Source organism: Eulemur rufifrons, chromosome 12 (genome assembly GCF_041146395.1).
Source record: "Eulemur rufifrons isolate Redbay chromosome 12, OSU_ERuf_1, whole genome shotgun sequence".
Taxonomy (NCBI): domain Eukaryota; kingdom Metazoa; phylum Chordata; class Mammalia; order Primates; family Lemuridae; genus Eulemur; species Eulemur rufifrons.
In genome coordinates, this window is record NC_090994.1 from 26,430,009 (window position 1) to 26,452,802 (window position 22,794).

Consider the following 22,794-nt stretch of genomic DNA (forward strand, 5'->3'; position numbering starts at 1 on the left):
ATGCCAGATTGGGGGCCAGCAGATACGACATGAATTCCTATACATACCAGACTGCCCCGTGCCCCTCCTAGGTCAAGATCTCTTGAGCAAACTGGAAGACCAGATCACCTTCCACCCGGAAGGGACCGCGAGCCTCACGCTCGGCGCTCCAGAGACTCTCATAATGGCGGTCACCCTGCTCCGGGAATCGGAATGGAAGCTATACGATGAGGCCAAAGAAGAACAGAACCTGCCTGACTTCCGGCAGGACTTGCCGTTGGTATGGACGGAGGACGACCCCCCCAGTCTTGCACACCAACATGCACCCCTGGTGATCGAGATGAAACCGAGCGCCCAACCGACCAGGAGACGACAGTACCCCATCCCCAAGGAGGCTCTAGAGGGAATCCAGGAACACATCGATAGGCTGAAGCGGGAGGGGATTTTGGTGGAGCACCAATCCCCATGGAACACTCCCCTCCTGCCAGTCAAAACGCCCAACGGAGGTGGATACCGGCCCGTCCAAGACCTGCGACTGATTAATGAGGCCACAGTGACTCTCCACCCAGTGGAACCCATACACCCTCCTAGGCCTCATTCCTCCTGATGCTGCCTGGTTCTCCTGCCTGGACTTAAAGGATCTTTCTTCTGCATGCGGCTCGCTCCGAAGAGTCAGCCCCTGTTCGCCTTCGAGTGGGAGGATCCTCAGACTGGACGGAAAACCCAGCTCACCTGGACGCGACTACCACAGGGATTTAGAAATTCACCAGCTCTGTTCGGGGAGGCCCTAGCCACTGGCCTCATCTCCTTTCCGAGAGAAGAAACCCGCTGCACACTTGTACCGTACGTCGATGACCTCCTTCTAGCAAGCCCGACCAGGGAAGATGTCGACGGGGAACCCGGTGCCTGCTCCAACTGCTCACTGACAAAGGATACAAAGTCTCCTGGGAAAGGCACAGATCTGCAGGCAACAGGTGAAGTACCTCGGTTTCCACATCACTCAGGGGTGCCAGACACTGGGCCATGAACATAAGAACACCATCTGTGCAATTCCCACGCCGACCAGACGGAGACAACGCAGGGAATTCCTCGGCGCGGCCGGATTCTGCCGCATCTGGATCCCAGGTTTCTCCCTAAAGGCCAAGCCTCTGTACGAGGGCCTACACGGGCCTGAAAACAAAGAGTTAAAATGGGCCGAGAGTCAGGAAAGGGCTTTCCAGGAAATAAAAAACTTACTAAAAAGAGCCCCCACACTAGGGCTACCGGACCTCACCAAAGACTTTAACCTGTTTGTACACGAGAAGAAACAAGTGGCTCTGGGTTTTCACTCAAACTGTGGGCCCGTGGCAGAGACCAGTGGCTTACTTGTCAAAACAATTAGATCCGGTAGCAGCAGGATGGCCACCTTGTCCCCGCACACTGGCGGCCACCGTCCTGCCAGTCAAGGAAGCAGACAAACTCACACTGGGACAGAACCTCCGTGTGCGAGTCCCTCATACGGTGATATCTCTCTTGAACACCTCAGGGCACCAGTGGCTCTCAAGCAACCGGTTAGCGCAGTACCAAAGACTGCTGTGCGAAAATCCGCGGGTCACCCTGGAGACTGTGTGGACCCTGAATCCCGCCACCCTCCTACCCAGTGAGCCAGGGCCCCCAGACATGACTGCACCGAGGCGGCAGAGGAGGTCTATGCCAGCCGGCAGGATCTGAAAGACAGTCCTCTACCGGCACCCGACTTAGAACTCTACACGGATGGCAGTAGTTTTATCCAGAATGGGAAACGACTGGCGGGCTTCGCTGTCACCACAGTGGATGAGGTCATGATGTCAGCCCCTTTGCCCCAAGGGTGGTCGGCACAAAGGGCGGAGCTATGGGCCCTCAGGCATGCCCGGGGCGAGAAGGCAAACATACACACAGACTGCCTTTGCCACAATCCATATCCACGGGGCAATATACAGGGAGAGGGGGCTGCTGGCTGCAGGTGGAAAGGAGATCAAACATAGGGACGAAATCCTCCAACTGCTGGAGGCAGTTTGGCAGCCAAACGGGCACAGATCCAATTGCCACCGGCAATCACCTGGCAGACCAAGCAGCCAAAAATGCAGCCACCCGAGAACGTTCAGGGGACAACACTGAGACCCAGTGCCAAATCTTGTTGCCAACCGAGTGGCCTGAAAAACCAAAATATACTCCAGAAGAGAACCAGTGGGCAGAGCAGGAGCAGGCCAAGAAGGCCGCAGACGGGCGGTGGCACCTACGGAACCATAACATCTTTATCCCCAGCAAATTAGCATATGCTATTGTCTCCGACATCACAGCCTGACTCACTTGGGGAACACAGCCCTCACGCAGCTACTCGCCCGGTACCGCTACATCGCCAGACTCCCGTCCATCACTGCAGCAGTCAGCGCCCGCTGCCAGACCTGCGCTAGAAAAATGCAGCGGCCAGGCCGAGACCCGCCCCAGGAATTCAGTACACCGGAACCCTCCCTTCGAGGATGTGGAAGTTGATTTCACAGAAGTAAAACCATGTCGGGGCTATAAACACCTGCTGGTAGTGATATGCACCTTCTCAGGCTGGGTCGAGGCAGTCCCTACCCGGACCGAGAAGGCCAGGGACGTGGCACAGTTTCTATTGAGAGAAATCATCCCCCGGTATGGTCTACCACTCTCCTTTGGCAGTGACAACGGACCAAGCTTCACTGCAGAGGTCACGCAAACCCTCACCAACGCACTAGGAATCAAATGGAAACTACACACAGCCTACAGGCCACAGAGCTCAGGGAAAGTAGAGCGCATGAGCTGGACCCTCAAGACCACTCTAGCAAAGCTATGTCAGGAAACACAATTACCCCGGGTAGACACGCTAAGCCTAGCCCTGTTCAGAGTCAGGTGCACACCGGGCCCACAGGATAGTCACCCTGTGAAATCCTGTTCTGTAGACCTCCCCCGCTCATCAAGTGATTAAAGGGAGACATTAGACAACTAGGGGAATTGAATTTAAACACACACCTCCAAGCCTTAGCCAAAACTATGTGCCATATCCACCACACCGTCCTAGGAAAAAACCCTATCACCCTGGGTCTCCCTGTCCACCCCCACCAATCTAGTCTGGGTAAAGGACTGGAAAAGAACACCCCTAGAGCCCACCTGGCAGGGTCCCATACTGTGATACTAGTTACTCCCACTGCTGTTAAAGCTGCAGGTATCACTCCGTGGATCCACCACTCCCGGGTGAAAAAGGCCAAACCAGACAACGAAACTCACCTCTGGGCTGCACATCAGGACCAGCGGAACCCGCTAAAGATCCAGCTTAACCGTCTGCCAACGAGGACAACCACACCCAGGACTGAACAGGAGTAAATGGGACCACTGGCCCTGGCCCTCACTGGGGTTGTAGTGACTTTACTGGGAATTGGACTCTTCTCGGTAGCTCCGGAAGATTGGACTGGACTGTAGAGGGCATCTCTAACTGCGATATTTTGGCTTATGATAGGATGTCCGCTCCTGCCTCAGTCCCTACCCTCCTCCTGGATGGGACACTCGCCCTAACAGCTATGGCAGAGAAACCCTGTCCCGAGGCTTGCTATGCTAGGACTTGGATTCCCTCCACTCACGGGATTACTCGAGGCTTCTGGACCACGGGAGGTTTCACAGTCAACACCTACATGCCAAAGACATGTTATAGTGAGGCTCAGGTGTGCCACAGCGGGAGAAAGAAATACTGGACTGGCACCATTACAGGTGATACTCGAACCTGCATAGCCCCAAGGTGCAATCCAGCTTGGACTTACCACACCCACTGGGGGTGTCTGATGGGGGAGGAGTCCAAGACCAGGCTAGAATCCAACAGCTCGAAGACACACAGCCTCAGCTAAGATCGCCTCAGTAACAGAGTCAACTCGTAAGAGGCCAGATCTTACAGGCATCCGAAAGATCACGGAAGCCCTGGAAACCTCTCCCCTAACAACCTGGTTCCTCAGTATGATCCTCTAGGCCCTCCCCAACCATACTTCATGCTGGGTCTGTTTGCCCCTCCAGAAACGAGTCTATATTGGGGTCCCTGTACTTCCTGGTTGGAACTCCAGCATCTTGAACCCAGGCCCAAACAAAACATCCCTGGTGGGCCCAGCAGCATACACTGTCCGTTTAGCCGTAACTTCCCACATGCACATCACTTGCATTACTAACTCGGGAGAACAAGAAACACTGGGATTCATACCGGGTGAGCTCTGCACAAATAGCCAAACCTTACCCAGCAATGCCACCGCCACCTGCTCCCGGGATGGCATGTTCTTTCTTTGTGGAGACACTGCCCACCTCTGCCTCCCAGGAAACCGGACCGGGACCTGCACCCAGGTCCTGCTCACCCCAGATGTTTCCATCTTTGAAACCCAGCAACTGGAAGCTGCACTAAGCCCCCACCCAAACCCCCGGGGAAGGCGGGCCTTACCAGCATCAGGCCTCATAGCGGGAGGAATTGCCGCAGGGATGGGAGCAGGAGCAGGAGGCCTAGGAACATCCCCGAGCATCTGCCACAAGCCATCCCCACAACTAAATGAAGACATGGAACGAGTAACAGAGTCCCGACTGTCCCTCCAGAGTCAACTGAATTCACTAGCGGCAGTGACCTTACAGAACAGACGGCCTTAGACCTACTCACTGCTCAAAAGGGGGAGACGTGAATATTCCTAGGGGAAGAGTGCTGCTACTACATAAACCAGACAGGAGTAGTAACATAACACTAAACCTACTGCCTGGTGCATCAACTACCTGGTGCATCAGCATAATACTAACCTGTTACCTGGCGCATCAACTAACCTATTACCTGGCACATTAGTCACCTGAGACCCCACCCCTCAGACCACCCCAACTTAATAAAAGTGGGAAAGATTGGGTAGACGGGGCTCAGAATTTGGTGGTGAGACCCCTCTGAGCCCGCTGGCAAATAAACCTTAATTCTCCGACTCTCCTTGTGCCTCGGTTTGTCCTCAGGACCACTCGCTGTAACACTGGCTGTAACAATATAACCTGTTTCCTTTTAATTAAAATAAAATCGCACTACAGAAGGTTAGGCTAATTGCCTTTAGCCGCAGGCGTCTGTCTCTCGGGGCGGGCACTTCTTTGATCAGCTCCTGTCCAGCAGCTGCATGCAAACTTGCTCTGTCATTCAAAGCAGGCAAAAACCACAGGCTTGCGACTGCAGCGTCACCTTGGAAAGCAGCTGCTGCTGACATTTGAGACCAGCGCCCCTCCAGGTGAGGCAGCTTTTGATATGCGAACTATCATGTTCACATATTCCTTCAGGGCAAAGCCCTGCAAAACTGCTGAGATCATTTCTGTCTCTAACATAGTAATATTAATCTAGTGACCAACATCTATGCATTGACCTGTTGATGGACTTCAGAGTTATTTCCAGTTTAGGGGCTGTTACAAAGAAAGCTATTAGGCGTGTTTGTTGACAAGCATTTGTGTGGGCATGCGCTATCGTTTCTCCTGGGTAAACATGCAGGAGTGGAACGGCTGGGTCATAGGACAGGTGCACGCTCAGTTTTTTACAAACTGCCGAACTGTATTTCCAAGAGGTCGCACATTTTACATTCCCACAAGCAGTGTAGGAGAGTTCCGGTTCCTCCACATCTTTGCCAATACTTAGCTCTGTCTTTTTTATTCTCAATATCCCAGCAGGTGTGAAGTAATATCTCATTGTGACTTTGATTTGGTCAGTCTGTGTGATTTTAGTTATTCTTATAGGTGTATGTGGTGTCTTGTGGTATTAATTTGTATGTCCCTATTGACTAACAATTATTGGTTTTGAAAGCTCTTTATATATTCTAGACTACAGTCCTTTATTAGATAATTGATGCACAAAAATGTTCTCCCAGTCTGTTGCTTGGTTTTTCATTCTCTTAGCAGTGTCTCTCAAAGTGCAGAATTTCTTAATTTTTATGGTGAATCTAAAATCTTTGTCTAACCTAAGGTCACAAAGACTGCATCCTATTTTTTTAGATGTTTTATATTTTTAGATATTACATTTATGTTTATTACCTGTTTGAACTTAATTTTTGTAAACAGTATAAGGTATGGATTGACTTTCCTTTTTTTCACATGGTCATATAAACTGTTCCAGCACCATTTGTTGAAAATTGGAAATTTGTTCCATTGAAGTGCACTTTGCACCTTTGTTGGAAATCAGTTGATTATACTGTGTGAGTCTAGTTATTTCTGGATTCCCATTTTATATCTAGTTCTCTATGTTGACATCAGGAACACCCCATCTTGATTATTGTAGCTTTCTAGGAAGTGTCAAAGTCACACAGTGTAAGTCCTCCAACTTCTTTTCTTTTTCAAAGTTATTTTGGCTATTTAGATCCTTTGCCATATGAATTTTAGAATCAGCTCATCAACTTATTAAAAAAAGGTTGGGATTTTAACTGGGATTGCACTGAAGCTATAGGTCAATTTGAGGGGAGAATTAATATCTTCCATATTGAATCTTCAATCCATTCATTTGGTCTCCTTTAATTTCTCTCAGCCTTGTTTTGTAGTTTCCAATGTGCAAGTCCTTCCTATATTTTTTGATGCTGTTGTAAATAGTTTGGTTTTTTGTTTGGTTTGGTTTTTTGTGACAAGGTCTCACTCTATTGCCCTGGCTAGAGTGCAATGACATCATCATAGCTCACTGCAGCCTCCAACTATTGGGCTCAAGCAACCCTCCTGCCTCAGCCTTCTGAGTCACTGGGCCTATGGGCATGTGCCACTATGCTGGGCTAATTTTTTTATTTTTTGTAAAGACAGGGTTTCACTATGTTGCCTAGGCTGGTCTTGAACTCCTGGCCTCAAGTGATCCTCCCACTTCAGCCTCCCAAAGTGCTGGGATTTCAGGCATAAGCCACTGTACCCGGTCATAGTTTGTTTTTATGATTTCAATTTCAGTTGTTTCATGCTAACATATAATTAAACCAACTTTTGGTTTAATTGAATTCTCTATAGCTGTTCGGTTTTTATTTCACTGATTTTCATTCTGATTTTTATGATTTCCTTTCTTCAACTTAATTTGGTTTCCATTTGCTCTTTTCTAGTTTCTTAAGATAACAGCTGAGGTCATTTGTTTGAAACCTTTCTTATTTTCCTTTTAAAATTATTTTATTTTATTTTTCTAGCACCAGGCAGACAAGCTGAACTTTCTTATTTTCTAGTAATAGCCCTTTAGTGCTAAAAATTTCCCTCTGTTACCTTAGCTGCATCTTATAAATTTTTATATACTATGTTTCTCTTTTCATTCAGTTCAGAATATTTTTGATTTTCATTTTTATTTCAATGTTGATCCATGGGTTATTTAGAAGTGTGTTGTTTCATTTCCAAATATTTGGGGATTTTCCAAGAATTTTTCTGTTGTGGATTTATTTATTTATTTATTTATTTTTTTGAGACAGTCTCACTTTGTTGCCCAGGCTAGAGTGAGTGTCGTGGTGTCAGCCTCGCTCACAGCAACCTCAAACTCCTGGGCTCAAGCAATCCTCCTGCCTCAGCCTCCCGAGTAGCTGGGACTACAGGCATCTGCCACCACGTCCAGCTAATTTTTCTCTCTCTATATATATTTTAGCTGTCCATATAATTTCTTTCTATTTTTAGTAGAGACAGGGTCTTGCTCTTGCTCAGGCTGGTCTCAAACTCCTGAGCTCAAACAATCCACTCACCTCGGCCTCCCAGAGTGCTAGGATTACAGGCGTGAGCCACCTCACCCGGCCCACAGTTTACTTTCAAGTGACATTATAGCTCTTCAAATACAGCATAAGAACCTTCAACAGTGTATTTCTATTTCTTCCTTCCCATGCTTTATACTACTACATTTTCAATCTACAATACACTTTTTCCCCCCAGAGACGGGATCTCGCTCTGTTGCCCAGGCTGGAGTGTAGTCTATGTTTTCCAGTACAGTTATCATTTCTGGTACCTTTCTTTTGTGCGGATCCAGATTTCTATTTCATAGCATTTTTCTTCTGCTCGAAGGATGTCCGTTACCTGTTCTTGTACTGAAAGTCTACTGGTGATGAGTTCCTTCAGCTTCTGTACATCTGAAGAAGTACTTTGCCACCGTTTTTGAAAGGTATTTTCACTGGTATCTTCTTTCAGTTGTTTAAAGAGGTTGTTCCACTTTCCTCTACTTTGCATTTTTTTCCATATTAGTTTTTGATTACTATATAACAAATTAAGTTGTCCACATAAAACAGCACATGTTCATTAGCTCGTAGTTTCTGTGGCCCAGGACTGCAGGTGCGGTTCCGCTGGTGCCCCTGGCTCTCCCAAGGCTGCAGTACAGGTGCCTGCCAGGGCCGGAGTCATCTCGAAGCTGGGCTGGAGAAGATCTGCTCCCGGGTCACTCGCCAGCACTGTTCAGGTCCCGGGCACTGCTGGCCGACGCGCCGGGTCCTTGCCACGTGGGCCTCTGTCATGCGGCCCACCCCCTAGCGACTTGCTGCCCTCGCTTTGCGGGCTCTTGAGAGACATTAAGGGCAGGGCGGGGGCAGACACGCCGGCAGTCACAGTCGAGCCATCTCAGGTGTGACAGCCCATATTTTGCCATATTCTGTTCGGTAGAAGTTAATCATGGGGTCCAGCCCACACTCAAGCAGAGGGTTTACGTGGACACCGAGAGGTGGCCCTTAGGGACCATCCTCGGGCTTCTCACCAGTGTCCAGTGGGGATCTGTTGTCATCCTGTGTCTGTTCTTCTGTACCTAATGTGTCCTTTTCACTCTGGTTGATTTTAAAATTTTCTCTTTATCACTGGTTTTAAGCAATTTGATATTGACTTGCCATTATGTATTTTTCTTTACATTTCTTGTGCTTGGGGTTCACTGAGCTTTGTCGGTTTATAGTTTTCCTCCAATTTGGAAGAATTGCAGCCATTGTTTTTTCAAATATTTTTCCCTATCCCTCGGCTCCTCTCTGAGAGCTCTGGTCACAGCGTGTGGGTGAGCTGAAGCTGCCCCACAGCTCTCACTGCTGCGCCGTCCATCTCTTTGCAGTCTCTTTCCTGTTTCATTCCGGATAGTTTCTGTTGCTGTCTTTATTTACTTATTCAGAGACAGTCTTGTTCTGTTGCCCTGTCTAGAGTGCAGTGACATCATCATAGCTCACTGCAAGCTCCAACTCCTGGACTCAAGTGATCCTCCGACCTCAGCCTCCTGAGTAGCTGGGACTACAGGCACATGCCAACACACACAGCTAATTTTTAAACTTTTTGTGGAGACAGGTTCTTGCAATGTTGCCCAGGCTGGTCTCGAACTCCTGACCTCAAACGATCCTCCCAAATCAGTCTCCCATAGTGATGGGATTATGGGTGTGAGCCATAGCACTTAGCCCACGATTGGTTTTGATGGATAAATATTTTCCTCCTCATTATGAGTCAAATTTTCCTGCTGCTTTGTGTGCCTGGAAATTTTAAATTGAATGCCAGACATTGTGAATTTTATTTTATTGGGTGATAAATATTTTTCTACAATAATTTTTAAACTCTTTTTTTGAGACAGAGTCTCGCTCTGTTGCCCAGGCTAGAGTGAGTGACATGGTGCCAGCCTACCTCACAGCAACCTCAAACTCCTGGGCTTAAGCGATCCTACTGCCTCAGCCTCCCGAGTAGCTGGGACTACAGGCATGCACCACCATGCCTGGCTAATTTTTTCTATATATATTTTTAGTTGGCCAGATAATTTCTTTCTATTTTTAGTAGAGACAGGGTCTTGCTCTTGGTCAGGCTGGTCTCGAACTCCTGACCTTGAGCGATCCACCTGCCTCGGCCTCCCAGAGTGCTAAGATTACAGGTGTGAGCCACTGCGCCCGGCCTAAACTTTTTTATGAGGTACAGTTAAGTTAACTGGAAACAGACCGACCCCTTTGGGATTTGCCGAACCAGATCAACATTTAAGATAACTTTGCCCCACAACTGAGGAAAGACCGTTTTTGATACTCTACCTGATACCCTGTGAATTCTGAAATATTATGAAAACAGTATTTTTGACCCTGTGTGAGTTTCAAGATTCTTCCATCTAATCCTTTGAGTGATACTTTCCCAGCCTTGGTGATCTCCCTCACATACGGACAGTGATCATTACTCAGCTGAGCACTTGAGGGTGACCTTTGCCAGTCTTCGTGTGCTCTCTCTCTGCAACTCTCTGAGCTGTTCTGCCCTGTGAAGTGTTGGCACGTGGGCGTCCTCAGACTTGCAGCTCTGCTCCTCAGCTCGTGGGGACCACGGTGTCCTGCCCCCTACACTATGGCCTGGAAACTTTGTATGGGCCATAGCCGGGACAACTACAGGAATCACCTCGCTTGTTTCCTGTCACCCAAGACCACTGTCCTTATTTTCCTGCTGTCCAGATAAGAACTGTTGTCTCATTTTTTTGGTCCTTTGTTTTCATTGTTTCAGGTAGGAGGGTAAATCCAGTCCTTGTTACTCCACCTTGGCAGTAGCAAAAATCTTCATTGTTAATTTTGTAGGGAGGATAATGGTAGTACAGTTGTGTTTTTTATATTATAATGACATAAGATGTCTTGGATTTGCTTCAAATATTCCAGTAGGCTGGGAGATTAAGAGAAGGGTATTGATGAAGGGAGTATCTGTGAATTGATTGTTTCAGTACTTGGCTAAGAGGTGAGGGTTCATTGTATTACTTTCCCTATATTTGTAGATATTGAAATTTTCCATTATAAAAAGTAAACATAGAGGGCTCACACATGCTCGTTTCAAAACTTACATCAGACCTATAGTAATGACGACAGTGAGTACTGGCACGTGTACAAACATAGAGATCGATGGACTAGAAGTGAGAATCCAGAAATAACCCTTACCTTTTTTTTTTTTTTTTTTTAAAGAGACAGTATCTCACTCTGTCACCCAGGCTGGAATACAGTGGGTGTTATCAGAGCTCACTGTAACCTTGAACTCCTGGGCTTAAATAAGTGATCCTCTTTGCCTCAGCTTCCCAAATAGCTAGGTCTACAGGTGCACACCACCACACTCGGCTAATTTTTAAAAATATTTTGTAGAGACAAGGACTTGCTGTTGCCCAAGCTGGTCTCAAACTCGTGGCCTCAAGTGATCCTCCTGCCTCAGCCTCCCAAACTGCTGGGATTACAGGCACCTGACCACCCTTGAATTTATGGTCAATTGCTTTTTTTTTTTTTTTTTTTGAGACAGAGTCTCACTCTGTTGCCCCGGCTAGAGTGAGTGCCATGGCGTCAGCCTAGCTCACAGCAACCTCAAATTCCTGGGCTCAAGGGATCCTCCTGCCTCAGCCTCCGGAGTAGCTGGGACTACAGGCATGCGCCACCATGCCCGGCTAATTTTTTCTATATATTTTTAGTTGTCCTGCTAATTTCTTTCTATTTTTAGTAGAGATGGGGTCTCCCTCTTGCTCAGGCTGGTCTCGAACTCCTGAGCTCAAACCATTCTCCCTTGGCTTCCCAGAGTGCTAAGATTACAAGCGTGAGCCACCGCGCCCGGCCAAACAGAACCCAGTACACTTTTATCCCCTCAACCTGCTTTATCTTTCTTAATAACACTTACCACTACCCGACAGATACAGCTATTATCTATCATAATCTCCTTCACTAGAATGCAAACTCCATGACCAGGGAGATCTTTTTTTTTTTTTTTTTTAACTGCTGTGAGCAAGCCTGGCACATAACAGGTACTCAGGAAATATTTGTTCAATAAACGTTTCCCTTTCCAATAACATATACAAAAGTATTTCCCCTTCCTATAACGTGTACGCGTATTACTTGCATCATTTGAAACGGAATGACTGGATTGCTGAAATTCCGCTTTACCATCCCAACGTGTGCACGGACACAAAAGCCCTTGAACGGTTAAGCGGAGCGCTGGAGGCCAGCTCTCCTGAGGGGGCCGGGAAGGGCTGCGCCCAGAGCTCCGTCCGAAGGGGATCGCCATCACAGCACTCCTACACCCCGAAGCGACGTCTGCAGGTTTTCGGGAAGGCCTACTGGCGGGAAGCAGGGCGAGAAGTCCGCAGCCCCTAGGCCGAGTCGCGCAGCCTCACCCCACACCACGCACGTCGGCCCACAGGCCCGGCGCCCGGCTCCCGGCCGCCGCCCCGGGCTCTCTGGCCCGCATCTCTATGGCAGGAAGCGAGAAACCGGAAGTGGGCCGTCGACGGGGCCAGGGGCGGGGCCTCGGGGCGGGGCCTCCGTCTCCAGCTGCGCTGAGGGCCGAGGCGAGATGGCGGCCACCGAGGGGGTCGGGGAGGCTGCGCAAGGCGGCGAGCCGGGTCCGCCGGAGCAGCCGCCGCCCCAGCCGCACCCGTCGCCTCCCCAGCAGCAGCAGCAGCAGGAAGAGGCGATGGCGGCCGAGGCCAGAGAAGCGGTGGCGTCCCCGATGGACGACGGGTTCCTGAGCCTGGACTCACCCACCTATGTCCTGTACAGGTAACGCCCCGCGGCCGCGCGGCGACACGGACGGCTCCTCCCTGGGCCGTGGGCGCCACTCGCGGCCCGCGCTCCGGCCTGGGCGAGCGGCCGGAGTTGCCGCGGCCCCGCCGTCGGGCCGGCCGGGGCCCGCCCGCCACCCTTGCGCTCCCGGAGGCCGCGCTGTCACTACGGCTTCCCGCCTGTGTGTCCGCGACGTGGAGACTGCGGGACCCTGGGCGGCACTCTTAGGCTGTTTAGGAGTCGTGATTCATAAATTTCAGAAACTTCCCGTTTTCTTCCGTGGTCCCAGAACGCGCTCCCGGTAGTCATCGGACTGAATACAGAATACGGAAGGTTAGGGTGCGGTTTTGGTAGCCTGAAAAGAAATAGTGATTTGCGTAAGGGCCACGTTTGCTCACTTTAAAAACGAGGTTTCCCACGGGTCGTTCTTCTGAAACGGAGAGAGCTAGTGTAACACCTTTAACGACTGCAACGTTTCCACGCAGCCAATGTTTTAGCGCCCAGTATTAGCCAGGCTAAAGGATGGAAAAAGATTTTTTACTTAAACTCTCTTAAGGGTCCCTACGTCGCCTCCTACATAATACAAATGATGCGCGGTAGGTACTGCTGTAACTTTCTTACTTCGTTTTCGTCCGTCTTTGCTAACACCCAGTTCCATCCACGTCAGTTCTTTGCTGATTTCCTAGCTTCCTGTGAACGTGCAGAGACAGTTGCCCTACGCCTTACTTTTCTTCTGTAGTTCTAGATAAACTCATTAGATGGCTTGTTTGCCTTGATTTTATGAATGAAAGTCACTATCTAGACTTTTTTTTTTTTTTACTGGAGCATACGTATTATTGATTTAATTTGGTTGTGGTGGCCCCTTAACCCTCAAACCTCTTCTCTGGATTGTGAAATATTCAGGTTTTTCACGTGACTGTGCCTGAGTTCCCAGTGACTGAAGGGCAGCCTTACCTTTCCTAAACACCTCCCCAGGCTCTAGGTCTCACATCACAGGCACTTACTTGTGTCCTTTGTTTTTCTTCATGTATAATGGACACAATTCCAGGATTGTCTGGATGCCACAGCATCTCTGTCAATAGCCGATCAGTATAGAGAAGTAAGGAGTGGGTAAAAGGAAAACAATGTAAGTGAAAGAGTGGTTAAAACAAATTTGTTCACACTGGGCAGTTCACACAGTTCACACTGGCAGTTCTATAAGCACCCACTGTTGCTACTGTACTGTTATTTTATTTAATAGCATCGATTATGAGTAGTATTCATTGAATGCTTACTATACGCTGTGGATGTTTTACATCCATCCAGCTTAACATCTGTTGCATCATTTAATCCTCAAAACAGCCTTCTAAAGTTGGTTGGTAATATTATCATCCTCATTTTATAATTGAGGAAACTGAGGCACGAAAGACGTTTAGTACCTTTCTCAAGGTCGCACAACTTGTAGGTGGTAGAGCAAGTAGTTCAGCCTAGGCAGTTGTCTGATTCCAGAGCTTGCTTTCTTATTAATGACCACTTGGGCCAACTCTCTAGTACAGAGGAGCGTAATTATGGTTACTTTTATTTTAAAATGTCAGTTCCTAGTACATTGTTCCTCAGATTTTTTAAAAGTGCTGACTGACTGCAAAGAATCTTATTAGTCCAATGAGTTGGATTGATTTCTAAGTTAAGACTGTTGGGTACTTGCTGCAAAAACATATTTTCCATATATTAAACTCTAAATTTGAAAACTGCTGATTTATTCACTTTAATCTATAAATTATTTCTTTTATTTTAATTTTACTTTGAAACTTTACTGTGTAAAGCAAAGTGGCAGAACTTGGTCATGAAGAATCCAACCATGATTACATTAAGATCTGTATGTAACTAGTATTAATGTAAGTGTAATTGTTGCAGTTTTAAAAAACACCAGAATTCTTTTTCTTATGTGTTTGAATGTAATCACTGGGGGGAAAATGTATATTTTCAGGGACAGAGCAGAATGGGCTGATATAGATCCGGTGCCACAGAATGATGGTCCCAATCCAGTGGTCCAGATCATCTATAGTGAAAAATGTAAGTTTGATTTTTTTTAAGGAAAAGTTCTGTAAGTCCAACTTAGTAGCAAAGTTGAAATTTACAACTATGTAGTAAGATAGATGACAGATTTTTGTATAATAAAAATCTGAATGACTTAAGATGAGTTAATTTTGTATCTTTTGTGACTTGTTTTATTATTAAAAGTTTTATTTTGTCCAAAGAATGGAGGTATTCTAAGTGATCAATGTTACATTGTAATACATAATAGCTATATGATTGTGCTTTTCATTTGCTATTTAATCTGCATGCATGGTACAACATAAATGAGTTACTGTTTTATTTAGAATAAACATTGGTTGCTGAAACATCAGCATTTTAAAATATATTTTGGCAATGAAGTGTTAGGCTCAGTTGGAATGTATTTACTGATATTAAAATGAGTGAATTATTTTCTTTGACAAAGTATCATTCTTCCATAATGAATGTGAAAATGCTTTGTAAGTTGAAGGTCATGCAAATGCTAAGTGTTAGTTGTTCTTCTTGGAAAGGGTAAATGAATAAGATGGAATGACAGTTTTGTAATTTTATGCATATGTATTCCTTTCAATTAAGGCTTTGTTATCTAAGATCATTCCTCTTTTACAAAAAGCAAATTTTTTTTTCTGATAATGAAATAATGGCAAGAAATGTTTGAAAAGGAATAATGGTGTAAGGGTTTGCCTTATCAAATATTGCCTACTAAATAAACGTGGAACTGGTATAGAAATAGATTAATAAAGACTTAAAAATGGATAATATTATTTATGAGAACTTAATATGTGATAAAAAGGAAATTTCATACCTTTATGAAAAGGATGGATTAATCAAATAATGGTTTGGAACAGTTGGCTGTGCATTTAGATAAAAGCAGAATTATATCCCTGTCTCATATCTTACATGAAAATAAATTACAGATGAATTAAAGTTCTAAAACAAAACTATAAACATATTACAAACAAATATAATCTTTCATTCTTAGAGTAGAGAAGGTATTAGGCAAGGTGTAGACCTCAGAATTGATTAAGGAAAGGTCAGAACACATAGCTGCATAAAAATGCAAAACTTCCTTACTTTGAGAGATATTGTATGTGAAGAGATAATTCACTAGAAGAAATGAAAATATCTATGAAGAGATTACAGTGACCTCACTAGTAATTAGAGAACTGCAAACCACAACTTTTTCAGATTCAGAAGTATTTAGAAAAAAGATGTTGGGGAAACTGATATAGGCATATATTTCCATTGGGACCAAATTATTAATCCTTTTGCATGGTATAAAATTACATTTTAAGGTCTTACATATGCCATGATGAGAAACCACAAAGCATTTAATAAAAGATAGATAAATTTGACTTGCCAAAAATTGATAACTATATCAAAATTTAAAACTTATGCAACGGAAGAAACCATGATCAAGTTAAAAAGCAAGCAGCAGTATGGGAGAAGATAAACCATGTAAAACAGGGTTGATATTCAGAATTTTATAGGGAATTCCTACAAAAGGGTAAGGAGGTAGTCTAATCAAAAAATGAGTATGAACTGGCAATTTACAGAAGAGAAAATTCCATTGTCCAATAAATAGGGGGAAAATCCATTATCTTTAGGAATGAAACATATGCAAATTCAGATGAGAATGCCACTTTTCACTCATGATTTAAATGGCAAAAACGGAAACCGTCTTATGATATCAGGTATTAAGACATATGAGCAAATCCATATGCTTCAGATGGTAGTCTTCAAATGGTTAGCCACTTGGAAAGCAGTGAGTATATCTGTTAAAACTGGAAAATGCTCGTATCTTAAAGCCCAGCGGTGGTGCTTCTCATTACGTGTTCTGAGTTCACTCCGCCCACAGCAGGAGAAGGTATGCACTGCAATGTTAAAAGCACAGACTTTGGAGCCAGACTAGCTGGTTCCAATTCTAACTTCACCATTTTACTGGCTGTGTAACCTTTGACAAGTTATGTAGCCTCTGTGTACCTCTGTTTCCACCTATGTAAAAATGTGGATAATGGTAGTAGCTCCATTGTAGATGGAGTGAATTATTTATATAAAATAATAGAATAGTATCTGGCTCATAGCACTATTTATGTTAGCTACTATAATGCACAGCACTTTTTGAAAAAGCAAGATACTGGAAACCACCTATGTGTCTATCTTTTGGAGAAATGGATAAAATCAAATTTATCATTGTCATACAATTGAATACTATATAACCATTAAGAGGATTTAGATCAATTGTAACATGGACAGATCTCAGAATCAATGTTGAGTTAAAAAAGGCAAAGTTTGGCTCGGCATGGTGGCTCATGCCTGTAATCCCAGCACTTTGGAAGGCGAGGTGGGAGGATCACTTGAGGCCAGGAGTTTAAGACCAGCCTGGGGAATGTAGTGAAACCCCATCTCTGCAAAAAAATTAAAAAACTAGCTGGGTGTGGTGGCACGCACCTGTAGTCTCAGCTATTCGGGAGGCTGAAGCAGGAGGATTGCTTGGGCCCAGGTGTTCCAGGCTGCAGTCAGCTGTGATCGCGCCACTGCACTCCAGCTTGGGTGGCAGAGTGAGACCTTGTCTCAAAGAAAAGAAAAAGGCAAAGTTTTAGAAACTCAATTTATTATTTTTAAATTAAAAGAATATTTTAATATTAACTTTCATTTTTACTATTTACATAGAATAGGACTTTGGTTGCGATGTAGGAACCCTATGCTCTGGAGCTAATCCCAGCCTGATACTCTCCCAATTAATTGTTTTAACAGTGCACATCTGTGTATGTGTATGCTTTAGATACAGATTTGTGTGGTCAAGTATATATACATTATATAGAGAGTTAGCATCTTCTAATCATTTTGTTATAAATTTGAAATTATTTAGAAGCTTGGTTCTTAAAAACTGCATAATATTCGGTAGTTATTTGACATTTATGTTGTTTCTAAATTCTGCTCTGGAATGAATTAAATTTTAACTTTTTAAAGTTATTGTTTAGAAGCAGGTGACCTTTGTATGTCTCAGAATTTGTAAAGAGCTATAATTGTTCATGTTTTTGTCTGATACTTTTACTTTTAGGATTATAGTATAAAAGGAAAAGAATGTTTCTCTATAGTGAAAATACTTCTGATACCAAATGTTTGGGTTTGTCACCCCGGGCAGTTCTCTGTAGACACTAACTAGGTGTCCTACAATTTAAATCAGTTCTGACACTGACCACCTGGAGTTAGCATAGACCCCATAGGTTAAGGGCTCAGTGTTATAAAACTGCCCCCCACTTCAAATGACAGTTGCAAGTCGTGGATTCTCAGGTTACCCACATCTTCTGTCCTCCTTGGCTGTAATTTGGGGGTTCTTATGACCCCCTCCTCAGTGTCTTTCCTTTGTTTTGTTTTCTTCTCTTTTCTTTTGATGAGGATTTGCCGTGTTGCCCAGGCTGATCTCAAACTCCTGCGCTCCAGTGATTCTCCTGCCTCAGTCTCCCAAGTAGCCAGGACTACAGGTGTGCGTGTGCCACCTTGCCTGGCTCTCAGTTTCTTTTTTATGTAACCAAGTGTTCCAGTAAATATCCTTGGATGCTTTGCACACATATGGCAGTTACTCGTAAGAAAATCCTGGAACTGGAATTGTTGGGTTAATGAGTATGTAAATTTTAATTTTTAATAGATATTACCAAATGCTTTTCCACAGAGGTTTGCACTAGTTTACACTGTCTTTAATAATGTATAAGAAAGCAAGGCCGAGAACATTGAGTGTGATGTGATCTCATTTGTAGGAAAAAAATGAAGGATGGAATTAGGGTCATATACTTGTATCTGCAGAGAATATATTTGGAAAGATACACCAGAATCAGTTTAACAGTGGTTGCTTCTGGTGAGGAGGACTGAGAATTTAGGAGGACTGAGGAAAGGGAATTTAGAGTGAACCTTTTTGTACTGTTTGAGTTTTCTACCATTGAACTATTTTTCAGTCAAAAATCTGGTCAAAATAAAATGTGAGAAAAACAGCTATGTGAATAGATTTGAATATATGCATTCACTCAGTTGCCCGGGCTAGAGTGCCGTGGCGTCAGCCTAGCTCACAGCAACCTCAAACTCCTGGGCTCAAGCAATCCTCCTGCCTCAGCCTCCCAAGTAGCTGGGACTACAGGCATGCGCCACCACGCCTGGCTCATTTTTCCTATTTTTAGTAGAAACAGGGTCTCACTCTTGCTCAGGCTGATCTCCCAAGTCCTCACCTCAAGTGATCTTCCCGCCTCGGCCTCCCAGAGTGCCAGGATTACAGGGGTGAGCCACTGTGCTCTGCCCTGAATATATGCACTCTTAATAGTGCTTTTATACATAAGGTCTTTGGAAGATTTGGAGTTTAACATTAACATATATATATATATATATATATACACACACACACACACACACACACACACACAAGCAGTAAGCATGATTATACATATGAAGCCCATGCTTTGTGGCTCTGATACTAGAGTATTATCAGGGTGGCAGTCACAGTCATTTGACTCTTTATTTTGCTTATTGATTTAAATGATATACATGCCAATAAAATCTTTCCACATAGGTATAACAACACGTTCTAGTGCTAGTTTTAAATAAGAACGATAATCCTAATGCGGCTGTGTGCTCTGTCTCCAGTTAGAGATGTGTATGATTACTTCCGAGCTGTTCTGCAGCGTGATGAAAGAAGTGAACGAGCTTTTAAACTAACCCGAGATGCTATTGAGTTAAATGCAGCCAATTATACAGTGTGGTAAGTAATACATGTCATTAATATTCCCTGCTTAAATGTCTGATATGTTGGTTCGAACAGCTTTTCTTTTTTTTTTTTAACTGAACTTTAATTTTGATCAAAATAATAAAATTCACACATGGGTTTAAAAGTCAGAAACTAAATGAAAAATATCAGTCTCTGGCCCATTTCTCCCTACCAGTTCCACTCCTCAGAGGCAACAACTTACAGATGTTTTTTCTTGAATCAGCCTCGGTGTTCTAGATAATATGCTTAATTATTATTTTTTCTTTTTTTCATTTTAAACAGTACCTGTTTCTTCTATGAAAGATGTCAGTATCTGGTTCAGAGTTCACTCTCTGCTACCCTCCCTCAGTCACAAATGTGTAATCAGTTATGGTTCATGCTGACCCTCATTTTATAGGATAATTATACTTCCTTTAATAGATTGCCTTTTTGGTTTAGTTTTCTTTGTGCTAATACGTCATAAGTCTCCTAGACTCTCTGATGTATATATACATATATACATAAAATGTCATATTTCTGTTGAACACTACAGGTAATCCTTCAATTTCATTGTTTTCTTTGCTGATTTAGATGCTGCACATCTGGTCTTCAACTCTTTGGTGTGTTAGATCCCCTGTTTCCTAGATCTTGTATCTTTCTCTTTCTCGCTTTACTCTCTCATTTTATAGAGCACATCCTTGAGTAGAAGGATGGGAAATAATTTTTGTGTGGGAAATAGTTTTTGAGATTTATACATTTGAAAATCATTAGTTTTCTTTCAACTTTATTGACTAATCGAGGCAGGGTCTTGCTCTGTTGCCCAGGCCAGAGTGTAGTGGCATCATCGTAGCTCACTGCAACCTCAAACTCCTGAGCTCAAGTGATCCTCCTGCCTCAGCCTCCCAGCTAATGTTTTTCTTTTTGTTTTTTGGTAGCAATGGGGCCTTGCTACGTTGCCCAGGCTGGTCTCAAACCCCTGGCCTTGAGCAATCCTCCCACCTCAGCCTCCTGAGTAGCTAGGACTACAGGTGGGCGCCACCACGCTCAGCTTCTTAGTTTCATTTCTTTGCCTTTTATTTACTTTTGAGATATTTCCTCAATTTTATCTTGTAACTCTTCTATTGATTTTTCTTAAATTCTGCATTCATTTTTAATTTTTGAGAACTCATTTTCTCTGAATAATCTTTTTTAAATAGCATCTTGTTTTTTTATTTAATGGATGTGATATCTTTTTATCTCTCTGTTTTGGTCTCTTTCATGTAAATATTTTTCTGAAATGGTTGGTAATTCTTGACTTTCCTTTTATACTTATAACAGAGACAGGAATAACCCTGATTGGAAGCCCTGTTTGTGGCAGCATTTGTCAACTGGGGGGCTTCACTGTGAAGTTACTGAGTGGGGATGAGGCTGTTTTGTTGTGAAATCTTCCCATGTCAGTATTTGTAAATCTTTTCTCTTGGACAGTGTGTTTCTCCAAAGAGGGTTCTAATTTGTTGCCTAAGGAGTGTACATTTGGCTGTCACAGTTCTGGGGTCAGTCTGGGATGATGGCTGGCAGTCTCACTGTTGAGAATATCAACTTTTTTGGGGAGGGGGGTGCAAGCTAATTATGATTTGAAATGAAACTGGTTTAATTTAATTTTTTTCAGCTTTGTTTATCAACTTTTGTTGTTGTTGTTGTTGTTGTTGTTTTGAGACAAAGTCTCGCTCTGTTGCCCGGGCTAGAGTGAGTGCCGTGGCGTCAGCCTAGCTCACAGCAACCTCAAACTCCTGGGCTTAAGCAATCCTTCTGCCTCAGCCTCCCGAGGAGCTGGGACTACAGGCATGTGCCACCATGCCCAGCTAATTTTTTCTATATATATTTTTAGTTGGCCAGATCATTTCTTTCTATTTTTAGTAGAGATGGGGTCTCGCTCTTGCTCAGGCTGGTCTTGAACTCCGGACCTCGAGCGATCCACCCGACTCGGCCTCCCAGAGTGCTAGGATTACAGGCGTGAGCCACCGCGCCTGACCATGTCAATGTTTTTACTTTCGTTGTTGCTACCCTTTTACCTCCCCCTGCCTTCCAGTGTGCCTGGCGCCACTTTCTGCTTCAGATTTTCCCAGAGAATAAAGCCATTGTCTCCTGCCCAGGTCAGGAGACGCTATCACCTCTCTGCTCAGATCAGGGAGAGATCCTGGCTGCTGAGGGCACTTTCTATAGACCTTGCACTGTTTTTAGCACCACCTTGAACCCCTATTTTGGAAATACCTGTTACCTCTGATTTCTGAATCTTCAAATTAACTCTTTTTGTTGAAAGTTTTTTTAACACATTTTGTTTTTCTTGGTTAAAACTAGTCTCTCCACTTACATTTTTCCATGATTTTGTTGACCTCTCCCAATTGCCATGGTAGCCCCTTGTGCCTGACTCTCTTTGTCCTTGTGGACTTATGCCTTCTTTATTCTTTTACTGTCATTTTTGTGGGGTTTTATTAGGGAGTGAAAATAAGCTCATTTATTTAATCTGCTCTGTTTAACTGGAATTCTCAGTATATTTCATCATTTTATGTCTTTAATATGTACGTCTTAGCTTTTATGAAGTTACTAACTCCACAGCAGAAAGGAACTTAGAATGTATTTAAAAATTTCTTTTCTTTTTTTTTTTTTAATTTTTAATTAGCTATTTATTTTAAGCATGTATTATGGAAAATAACATATTTAAACAGAAAGAAAGAAATGTGCCCATCCCCTGGGTTCAGCAATTATCAACTGATGCACAGTTTTGTTTATTCGTCTACCATTTCCATTATTCTTAGACATATCCCATATATTATATAATTCAATACACAAAAACTTCAATATGCTGAATACAGAATATATTTAGGTAACATTATTTCCCCTCAGAAATCCTTATATTAATATACGATATAAACATTTTTTTTTTTTTTTTTTTATTTTGAGACAGAGTGTCACTTTGTTGCCCGGGCTAGAGTGAGTGCCGTGGCGTCAGCCTAGCTCACAGCAACCTCAAACTCCTGGGCTCAAGCGATCCTCCTGCCTCAGCCTCCCGAGTAGCTGGGACTACAGGCATGCGCCACCATGCCCGGCTAATTTTTTTCTATATATATTTTAGTTGGCCAGATAATTTCTTTCTATTTTTAGTAGAGACGGGGGTCTCGCTCTTGCTCAGGCTGGTCTCGAACTCCTGACCTTGAGCGATCCACCCGCCTCGGCCTCCCAGAGTGCTAGGATTACAGGCGTGAGCCACCGCGCCCGGCCTGATATAAACATTTTTAATGAAGAATTTTGAGATTCTGAAACTTTGATTTAATATATTTTGTTTCAGTTGACTTTAAAATGTTCCTATACATTTATATTATTCTTTTATTATTTGTGGTCTTTAGTAACTTCACCCAACATATGCCTAAGTGAGAATTATTTTTCATTCTGGAAAAATATTTCTTATCATTTCTATTTTATTTGTTCTGTTCTCTACTATAAGAATACATGTTATTCAGATTATCAATATGTAGGTCTGCCTTACATATCAATTATTAACTTTCTCACTGTTTTACTTTCTTTAACATTTCCCCTCTC

General features: G+C 44.0%; 1 protein-coding gene across 1 annotated transcript in view; it reads left to right on the forward strand.

The window, feature by feature from the left end:
* Positions 1-12,189: 12,189 nt before the first annotated feature.
* The window catches only part of FNTA (farnesyltransferase, CAAX box, subunit alpha), a 29,299-nt gene continuing 18,694 nt past the window's right edge, over positions 12,190-22,794 (forward strand). Inside the window, exons 1-3 of the mRNA XM_069485031.1 lie at positions 12,190-12,428; positions 14,398-14,483; positions 19,119-19,233. Coding sequence (XP_069341132.1) covers positions 12,223-12,428; positions 14,398-14,483; positions 19,119-19,233 — 407 coding nt within the window. The 5' untranslated portion in view covers positions 12,190-12,222. The remainder of the gene's footprint in view (positions 12,429-14,397; positions 14,484-19,118; positions 19,234-22,794) is intronic.